A 10,487-nucleotide genomic window follows, 5' to 3' on the forward strand; every position below is an offset into this window, starting at 1 on the left:
AGCCACGAGGGGGCGGGGTGAGGCGGGGCGGGGCCGAGGTGGCGGGGTGGGGGGACCCGGCGAGCTTCATAAAGCCACAGCAAAGGCGCCGCGACGCTAGTGACAGCGGCCCGCTGGGGAGGGAGCACTGGAACTGCCGCGCGCCCGCCAAACGCGGGCGCAGGAGCCAGGCGTCCGAGCCCGGGCTCCGGTGGGGCCGATCACCCGCCCCCGGGACCTCCGTCCCCCGCCCGCCCCAGCCCACGCGACTCTCTAGCCTGTCCCCGCGCGGAGAGGGGCGGGTCTTCGACGGCTGCGGGAAGGTGCCCAGCCCGCCCCGGATGGGCATCGTGGAGCCCGGCTGCGGAGACATGCTGACGGGCACCGAGCCGATGCCGGCGAGCGACGAGGGCCGGGCGCCCGGCGCCGACCCGCAGCACCGCTACTTCTACCCGGAGCCAGGCGCGCAGGACTCGGCCGACCGTCGCGGGGGCGGCAGCCTGGGGGCGCCCTACGCCGGGGGCACCCTGGTGCCCGCCCCGCCGGGCCGCTTCCTTGGAACCTACGCCTACCCGCCGCGGCCCCAGGCGGCTGGCTTCCCCGGGGCGGGCGAGCCCTTCCCGCCGCCTGCGGGCGCCGAGGGCTACCAGCCCGGGGATGGCTACGCGGCCCCGGACCCGCGCGCCGGGCTGTACCCGGGGCCGCGCGAGGACTATGCGCTGCCCGCGGGGCTGGAGGTGTCCGGGAAGCTGAGAGTCGCGCTCAACAACCACCTGTTGTGGTCCAAGTTTAATCAGCACCAGACGGAGATGATCATCACCAAGCAGGGCCGGTGAGTGTGGCGCGCGCCGAGCGGCAGGAGCGCGAGCTCGGCGCCCTCGCCCCGGGAGAGGACCCTTTTCCTTTTTCTGGCTAAACATGGCTAGTGTCTCCGTGTCCCTCACCGTTCTGGCTTGAGCTTTAGGAGGCAGGGGAGTGGTTACAGTGAGGATAGGGAAAGCTCTGGAGGGTTCGATGCCTGGGGAAACTCGAAAGGGAGGTGGATGAGTGTGGACGCGCTGAGAAGTGACCTTGGTTTAGGGGGAGTGAGCCTATGGCTTCACCTAGAGTTGTGTGTGCCCTGCCCCGCTCCCTGCCCGAGTGGGGGTCACAGTGGGCAGCGTGCGTTCTGGATCTGACAGAGCAAGGCGCCTCTTAGCCCCTGCGTGCTGAGACTGGAGGGGAGGGCAGCATCTTGCATCATGTGGGGGGATCACCCGGCCCTTTATCTCCCGGGCTCCCTGTGCCCACCTCCCTCAGCCCCTTTGCTGCTGCTGTGCTCAGGTCAGCTTTGGTGGTGGGGTGGGGTGGGGGGGGAGGTAGGCTGGGATTTGGTGACATGGAGAAGCAGTTGCCAAGTTTCCTTTCCGGTCTTACTTTGAGATCATATGTCTGGGGTGTGTGTGTGTTTTGGGGAGGGGGGCACAAATCCCTTCCAGGCACAGATGCCCACTAGCCTGAGCAGGAGAGTTGGCCTCCAGCCCCACACTGCACCCTTTGAGGCCCTTTCCCTGAAAACCACACCCCTGTTCAGATATTCACTGGTCCAGCCTGGGGGAAGTTGGGAGGGGGAGCCCCATGGCTCCATGGCTCTGGGTCCCCTTAGCCTGGTGCAGGAGGGGTAGGGTTTGGGGCTGAGGTTGTTGCTTCCGCATAGAGCCTCCTGAGTGAGGAAAGAAAGAGAAACCTGCAACTCGTGTGGTATTTGTTTAGTAAGCAATACCCTGAGTGGGTCCTGCCTGTGTCTTGTGTGTGAGTGTGCACCCACCTTCCTACTGGGGGTCTGTGTGGGCAGGGGACCAGGGAAGGCCTCTGCGTGGAAGGGCTGTGTCATTGTGGGCCCGGGATGTTAGCTCTGAGTTTGGGGAGGTGTTGAAGAGCCAATACCAAGTATGGGACTTCAGGGTGGAGGGGGGAGGCTATGCTGAGCCCAAGGCTTGGTATCAATCTGGGCATTGCTGGATTCTTTCCTTCAGACAATTTCTTTGGGGTAGCCTGGGATCGAGGGACCTGTCCACCAACCACAACTGGCTTCAAGATGCTGAGCTGTTCCTCTTTCCCTGGGATGAACCCAGGCATGTTCTCTTATGGGTCAGCCTCTATCTCCTAAGCCTTCTGATCATTCCTCTTTGCTCCCCCCAACCCTAGTCCCTCTCTGGGTGTACCCAGGCACAGCCTAGTCTTCTGGTTCCTGTGTGTCGGAATTGGAAGGGACCCAGAAGATCCTACCTAACCCCTCACTGCACAGACAGGCCCAGAGACAGCAACAGACTCTTCTGGGGTTAAACAGAATACCCATTGCTGGAAGAGCTGACACCAGAGCCCATATGGCATCTGCCTGGGTTTCTTTCTCCAGCCCCCCACAGCCATCAGTAAAAACAGCCGCCTACGCTGTCCAAAGGCCTCGATGCATTCAGAGTGCTTTCACTTCCATTATTTCACTGTGCGTTAGGCAGGCCAAGCAGTCTCCCATTTTACAGCTGAGGACATTGAGGTGCAGGAGGAGCTGGTGGCTTGCACTCCATCACAGAGCAGGCCAGAAATGGGGGCTCCGAACCCTCCACTCTGCTGTGTGTTCAGGAGGCCTTCCCACCCTGGGGCCGGGCTGGGATCTCCCCACAGCCTGCTGCCAGGCCTCTGCCCCTCCAGTCTGGAGGGCTGTGTGGATGGAGCATGAGTCAGAACTTGAGGGCCCCGGCCCGCGCTATCTGCCCGCAGGCTGCTTAAGGCAGTATTTCAGGGGACCATTCTTTAAGTGTGTGTGGCCATCTCTACTCCGATGGCCTCCTTTACTGTATGTTCCTACGGAATAATTCTCACCGGACAAGGTTTGTTGTCTTCCTCTTGGATCCATACACCTACCTTTCGTTTTATTATTATGAAAAACTCCACTATCTACAAAAGTGGACAGAAAAATGTAACAGATTTCCATCCACCCATCACCCGCTTCAGCAGTTGTCAGCAGGGGTCCAATCTTATTTCTTCTTTATCCTCACTCCTGTCTGCAGCTATGTTAATAATATAGTGAGTAATTAGTAAGTCCTAGATGTTATTTCATCCTTAAATATTTCTTTATGCACCTCTAAAAATGGCTTTTAAAAAATAAACACAATACCTTTGGCGAACCTGAAAAGAAGTTCTTAAATATCACCAAGTTTCCCTGATTGTTTTGTAAATGTGTGTGTCTGTGTGTTTCACAACCCTCACACTTTTTGATCTGTCCTAATGGGCTACTTTGGGCAATGTAGTGTTCCTGTTGGAAGTGGACAGTGGCTCCTCACCTTTTCCTTGGATGCCTCCCCTTGGATCTGGGGCCCCATGCTGGGCTAGAGAGGACAGAGGACACACACCAGTTTAGTGCCACCAGCCCCGAATCTCCCTTGTATCTTCTGGAAGTCGGTGGCCATTTCCTCTCACTGCAGGCTTTTGGGCTGAGAGAACAGCCTCCTTTCTGTGTTCCTGCTTTCGTGGGCTGGCCTGTCCCTCCGTGGGTTCTAGTGACCCACCAGTCACCACCACATCACCCACAGCTTTCTTCCTTTTTGGAAAATTTTTCCACCCGAGGCCCACCCACAGCCCTACAGCCCTTTGCCATGGGCTGACTCACTCCGTCCCAGATCCTTCCTCTCCCACCCACCCTGAAACCCTCCCTTGGTGCAGACCAGCAATAGGTGCACTCTCCCCTGTGCGTAGAAATGGGGTGAGGAGCAGGGGGTGGCTCGTGGTCCAGAAACTGATCAAGGCAGCTCAAATGGGCCTGGGAGAGGGGAAGTAAGAACAAAATGATGGATTGGCCCCATAGGAGACTGTGATGTCTAAGTTTGTGTGTTTATGGAGACTCTGGGCAGCCCGATGGTGCGCCATGCAGACTTGTGCGGGGGTTTCTTGTGCGACTGCGTGTGTGTGTTGTGAGTGTGTTGGTGAGTGTATAATAGTTGATGGTAGACATTCTAAGTAGAGGAAGAGAGAGGCCCATGTCTCTGTGGGTGTGTGGGTGTGTATTAATTGCTGGCAATCCCCACTTTTCTGGGTGTGATTGGTTAATTATTATAATTAAGGTAACTTTGGGTATCTCTGTTGTTAAGGATCTCAATTTGCATTTGTATTTGTGTATGTGAAGTTTGGGGTGGGTAAAACAACAATTCCAGTCCCACACAGTCCTCGTTAGCCTCGAAGCCATGATTTTTTTTCCCTTGTCCACTCTGAGAACTTTTTAGATCTTAAAAAAATTTTTTTTTTTTTTTTCCCCAAGCTTAAGCCTGCTTTCTCTCAGGGCTGACTGGCTTCATTTCTCTTGGGGCAGGTGAAAACAGCTTTGATTTCTGTGTGACGATGGCTGTCTGATTTCTATTGAGTTGGTCTGAGGTTGGGAGGTGGAGGAGATCCCCTGATGCCCGGGCACATCCTGCATTTTGGGGGGTACAATGCGTTGCCGGAATACCCAGCTAAAAGGTGGTACCAGTGTACACCCCACCAATCATCTATGGGAGGACCCATTTTTCCACAACTTCATCAGCAGTGGATGTTAATAATTTTTAAACATTTTGCCAACATGACTGACAAAAATGCTATCTCCTTGTTAGTTTATTTTATTTTATTATTTTAATTTTTTAATCTTTTTGGTGGCTGGCTTCTCTTTGTTATTTTAATTTGCACTTCATTATGGTGAAGCGGAGAACACGCCAGGTGCTCAGGATCTGGGAGGGTACGATGACCCTGCGAATCAGCTCAAGGCAGGTTGGTCCTTAGGGGCAGCAGAGGACTTCGGGGTCTTGGACCCTGTCCCCTGAGGGTGGGATGGAGAGTGGTTTTCGGGGGGGGGGGGCTCAGTTTGGTGCCAGACCTATCTCCACTCTTGTAGCAAAGTGTCATGTAAATCAGGGGCTATTTTGGGATACCAGCTGGTGGTGATTCTAGACTTTTAGAGTGAAGCTGAGAACTCCCTTCTCCTTTTCCGTTCCCCATCCTCTTCCTGTGTCTCCTCCGTGTCCCTCTATGAGTGAGAAAAGCAGGATGGAGGGATGGAGACCACAGCATGTGCTCTGCGGGTGGGAGATCCTGGCTCTGCTCTCCTACGAAGGGTCTGTCACCTAACCTCTTTGAGCCTCAGTTTCCTCAAGTATAAAATTGGAAGTAACATCCTATATCTCAAAGGACTGGTTTGATGAACTGGCTGGTGTATAAGTAGAGGCCCAATATGTTTCTTTCCATTCCTTTATTCCTACGAGTTTGGCTAGGTACCGGTTACAATATAGGAAACATTTGACTACTGTTGTAGAGACAGCTGATAGAAATGGGTTGAAAATATCCTCTCCCCTCAATCGTTCAAGGCCTAATCCCTAACCTCTGATTTCTCAAGTCAGCTGGCCTGCCGAGTCCCTGGGATCCAGGGACTGGAGACAGAGACCTGACCTGTTCAGGTTCCTTCAGCCAGAGGGCTTTGACAACTCTGTGCCTGGGAGAAGATAGGATGGAGGTGGGATGGGAGGGCAGATGAGCTGAACTTCACATTTTTGATCTACTAAACAGCTTTCAGAGGAAAGATGGACAGGAGTTAGTCTCTCCATTTACAGGTGAAGAAACAGGTTTGGTTTGGGAATTAACTTATCCAAGGTCATGGGCCCAGTAAATCTCTCTCTCTCTCTTTCTTTTTTTAAAAAGATGACCGGTAAAGGGATCTTCACCCTTGACTTGGTGTTGTCAGCACCACGCTCTCCCAAGTGAGCCACAGGCCGGCCCCTGGTCTCCCAAGTGAGCCACGGGCCGGCCCCTGGTCTCTCTTTTTTTTGATGGCTGGCCGTTAAGGGGATCCAAACCCTTGACCTTGGTGTTATAACACCACGCTTTAAACAACTGAGCTAACTGGCCAGCCCAGTAAGTCTCTAGTTCTCAGCTCAGGAGAGTATGGGGAAGACAGGAATGTGACAACACCCTTCTGGGAGACCTTCCCAAGGTTGTTAGGAGTGTGGTTCTGGGGCCTTCTGGGGACTAGGCCCCACCCAAAAGTGTTCTTAGGCCCCTGGAACTCTCCCTCCCTCAAGTTTCCTGACTCACGGTCCACTGCCTTTCTTCAGGGCTTCTCATGGGAGGAAGGGAGAAGTGTGTGAAAACAAGTAATTCTGATGAGAGTTTCATCCTGCCGTTCTGACGCTCTGCTCTTCCTTCTCGGCTTAGAAGAGAACGGCTAAGCCATTGGAGCTGGTGATGGCACTGGTGCTGGTGGAGGTGGTGGTTGCAGTGATGGGGGGATAGTGCTGGTGATGGTGGAGACAGTGGTTAGAGTGCTGGTGGTAATGGTGGCTGTAATGGTGGAGGCGTAATTGTAATGAATGATGATGGTGGAGGTGATGGTTGTAATGATGGCAGTGTGATGGCAGAGGTGGTGGTTGCCATGATGGTAGTGATGGTGGTGGTGATAGTGGAGGTCGTGTTTGTAGTGGTGGTGATTGTAATGGTGGTGGTGGTGATAGTGGACGTGGTGGCTGCCATGATGGTGGTGATGGTGGCAGTGATGGTGGAGGTGGTGGTTGCCATGATGGTGGTGCTGGTGGTGGTGATAGTGGAGGTCGTATTTGTAGTGGTGGTGATTGTAATGGTGGTGGTGATAGTGATGGCAGTGGTGGTGGTAGAGGCGGTGGTTGCTATGATGGTAGTGATGGTGGTGGTGATAATGGAAGTGGTAGTTGTAGTGATGGTGATAGTGGAGGTGGTGGCTGTAGTGATGGTGGTAATGGCAGTGGTGGTGGTTGAAGTGATGGTGGTGGTAATAGTGGAGGTGGTGGCTGTAGCAGTGCTGCTGCCGGTGGTGATAGTGCTGGTGATGGTGGAGGTGGTGGTTGTAATAGCAATGATAGGGGTAGTGATGGTGCGAGTGGTGGAGATGGTCGTGGTAGGAGAGGGCTTCTTTTTCTGAATCTATTACTCTGGCACAATGGGGGACAATGGGACATCCCACCCCCTAGTTTCCTCTGCTTCCTGGGTACCAGGACTGTGTTCAGTAGAGCCTTCTTTAAGGTGGATGGGAGTTCTTTGTCCACCTAGGATGTTAGCTACTTCTCTGAAGGCCCAGGCCTGGGGCAGGCCATACTACAGATGTCAGGCGCAGGACGATGGTGCGGGGAGGGCCTGTGGGTGGGTGCCTTGGGGATAGGAGTGTGCTAGCTCTGTGACAGCCACAGTGGAGAGGATGGAGGGGGACTGAGACCAAACCAGGGCTCTGGGGACTGAGGCCTGAGGCCTGAGGACCTACTAGGAATTGCCTGTGGAGGGCTGGCTTGTGCCTTTGCCCCTCCTAGGGAGCAAACTAAGGTCAGAGACGGTGGTTTGCAGGTAAGTGTCTACAACTGACTCTCTGAAAGAAAAACACTTAAAAACCCTGACTATATCTAGTGTTTGCTGATTCCTGTGGTGTAAATACTCCCACAGTGGCTGCTTTCCAACTACCAACATGACTCCACCGAACACGGGGTTAGAAGAGATGCACAGGTCACCATTCTAGTATCTCCACGTTAGATGCAATAGGCATTAAAAAAAAAAAAAACCTCAAGAGCATAGAAAATAGTAAAATGTAGTCAAATAATCGGGGAGCGCTTATTTTTGAGTATTTATGACCTTAGTTTGTAATGTAACGTACTTGATTGTAAGTTTATATAATTTAATTGATAATTGTGGCTGTGTTTCGCAGCTGGCTGGCAGACTTCCTGACCATTTCGCAGTTGCTCTCGTGCGCGGGTTATGGAGCAGCTCCAGCGGCCACTGACGCCTGTGTGCGCGCGGGCTCATGGCTGCCGGGGCTCTCTGTTCCCCCCAGGAGGATGTTCCCGTTCCTGTCATTTACCGTGGCCGGGCTGGAGCCCACCAGCCACTACAGGATGTTTGTGGACGTGGTCTTGGTGGACCAGCACCACTGGCGGTATCAGAGCGGCAAGTGGGTGCAGTGTGGCAAGGCGGAGGTCAGCATGCCAGGTACGTGCGCTGCGAGCGGCCGGCACTCCTGTTCTCCACGACAGGCGCCCCCTAGTGGGTCCCCCAGGCCCCTACCCCCATCCCGTCCCGCCTCTCCCTGCGTTTTGTTCATCGTCTCTTGTCCGCTTTGCTCTAGCCTGTCCTCTGCTCAGTCCTCTGCCCCCCCACCCCCGCCTCCCTGCCCTGCCCCGTCTGGTCCTCCCCCTGCATCCTTCTTCACGTCCCCCTCAGAACAGGCAAAGCCCCACATCCCCAGGGGTCTGTCCCAGGAGCTGCATGCCAAAGAGGTTAACTGTCTGCAGGAAACCGCCTGTACGTCCACCCAGATTCCCCCAACACTGGAGCCCACTGGATGCGCCAGGAAGTTTCGTTTGGGAAACTAAAGCTCACAAACAACAAGGGGGCCTCCAACAATGTGACCCAGGTAGGACCTCCTCCCCATGAGGTAGCCCTGCCCCCTGAGTCTGAGACCCTCCCAAGGCCACAGGAGGTCCTGCAGGGCCGATTCTGTTCTGTCAGAGTCACTTTCCTTCCTCTCTCAACTTTGATTCTTTCCCTCCCACCTTGGGAGGAAGGGGAGATGGGAGGAAGTAGAATCTCAGACAGGGGTCACATTCAGGCCGACAGGGACCGAGCTAACCTGGGGACTCCTTCACTGAATCCCAGGCTGCTGTAACTTGTGCACCATGATGGGCATGCAGTTGGTTCCTGTGACCCTAGGGATGTATGCAGAGTTTCTCCAGGTTAAGCAATTCTGCTGAAAATTCACTTGTCCCTAAAAAGCCCTGTTTTGGCTTATACCTTGGGCACAATGGACATCTGGGAGTAGGAAAGGGGGTGAGAGGCTAAAATTGGTGCCCCAAAGAAGCTGGGTACGGGAGAAGGAAGACCTGGGAGATGTTACATGGTGGCAGGGCAGTGGAATGGACAGGACGACCTCAGGGTCCTTTCTAGCCTCACCGTAGGGCCAGCTGTTGGTGGGGGTGGGGGAACCCTTAGAACTCCCTCTGCCCCATCCCCACGACCGTCTCACTGCAGATGATTGTGCTCCAGTCCCTCCATAAGTACCAGCCCCGGCTGCACATTGTCGAGGTGAATGATGGGGAACCAGAGGGGGCCTGCAGTGCTTCCAACACGCACATCTTTACCTTCCAAGAAACCCAGTTTATTGCCGTGACTGCCTACCAGAATGCTGAGGTGAGGGCTGCCCAGGCCACGCAGGGAGGAGGGCCAGAGGGGGGCCCACGGTCTTCCTTGGGAGGCATTTTGGAAGTTCCTGAGCTCCAGACTCAAGACTCAGGTGACTCTATTTCCCCTCTCTCTAGATTACTCAGCTGAAAATTGACAATAACCCCTTTGCCAAAGGATTCCGGGAGAACTTTGAGTCGTAAGTGCCAGTGGGTTCCACTCACCTTTGGTCTGTCCTGACACTGGGGACTCCAGATCTGTGCTCAGGACGTCCTCTCCCTGGAGAGGGTGGGAGGGTGCTGGAGGGTGGGAGATGAGCAGAGGGTCAGAAAAGGGTCAGACATGCAACAGGTGGGCTCACAGGTGACCAGTTCTGCTTGTGACCCCTGTTTTCTTGCCTCCTATTTTTTTTTTAGCATGTATGCATCTGTTGACACCAGTGTCCCCTCCCCACCTGGACCCAACTGTCAGTTGCTTGGGGGAGACCACTACTCTCCTCTCCTCCCCAACCAGTATCCTGTTCCCAGCCGTTTCTACCCCGACCTTCCTAGCCAGGCCAAGGATGTGGTTCCCCAGCCTTACTGGCTGGGGGCTCCCCGCGACCACAGCTTTGAGGCCGAATTCCGAGCAGTCGGCATGAAGCCTGCATTCCTTCCCTCTGCTCCTGGGCCCAGCATGTCCTACTACCGAGGCCAGGAGGTCCTGGCACCTGGAGCTGGCTGGCCTGTGGCCCCCCAGTACCCTCCCAAGTTGGGCCCAGCCAGCTGGTTCCGCCCCATGCGGACTCTGTCCATGGAACCTGGATCCTCAGAGGGAAGGGGGCCAGAGGATCAGGGCTCCCCCTTGGTGTGGACTGAGATCACCCCCATCCGGCCAGAGTCTGGTGACTCAGGACTGGGGGAAGGAGACTCTAAGAGGAGACGTGTGTCCCCCTATCCTTCCAGTGGTGACAGCTCCTCCCCTGCCGGGGCCCCGTCTCCTTTTGATAAAGAAGCCGAAGGCCAGTTTTATAATTATTTTCCCAACTGAGCAGACTGCGTGGTAAAAGGAACAGAAACAGTGCTGTTCGGTTGGAGGACACCAATTAACTCAGAAGACGGGACTGAGAAGAACCAGCTCCCTCTGTCCCTTCTCCATATAGTAGCTGGTTGGGGAAGTAGGGACCAAGAAGGATTCTGGGGTCTACTTGCTGCTTCCTGGCCCATGGTGAAACGTAAGGAGTGTCCCCGACCCCTTCATCTGCCCCAACTACAGTTATTTACCTGGTGCTGCTTCTGGCTGTTGGTTCCCAACCTGAGAACAGAAAACAGGCACAA

The 10,487-nt window shown here is 54.8% G+C and overlaps 1 protein-coding gene across 1 annotated transcript; it reads left to right on the forward strand.

The window, feature by feature from the left end:
* The first annotated feature begins 320 nt into the window (after window positions 1-320).
* TBX21 (T-box transcription factor 21) lies at window positions 321-10,200 on the forward strand. Its single transcript, XM_063108894.1, has 6 exons — window positions 321-811; window positions 7,829-7,983; window positions 8,286-8,407; window positions 9,022-9,180; window positions 9,309-9,370; window positions 9,588-10,200. Exons 1-6 carry the CDS (start codon window positions 321-323, stop codon window positions 10,198-10,200), a joined length of 1,602 nt encoding a protein of 533 aa, XP_062964964.1.
* The last annotated feature ends 287 nt before the right edge of the window (window positions 10,201-10,487 follow it).

This window comes from Cynocephalus volans, chromosome 10 (assembly GCF_027409185.1).
Source record: "Cynocephalus volans isolate mCynVol1 chromosome 10, mCynVol1.pri, whole genome shotgun sequence".
In the NCBI taxonomy this organism is placed as follows: Eukaryota; Metazoa; Chordata; class Mammalia; order Dermoptera; family Cynocephalidae; genus Cynocephalus; species Cynocephalus volans.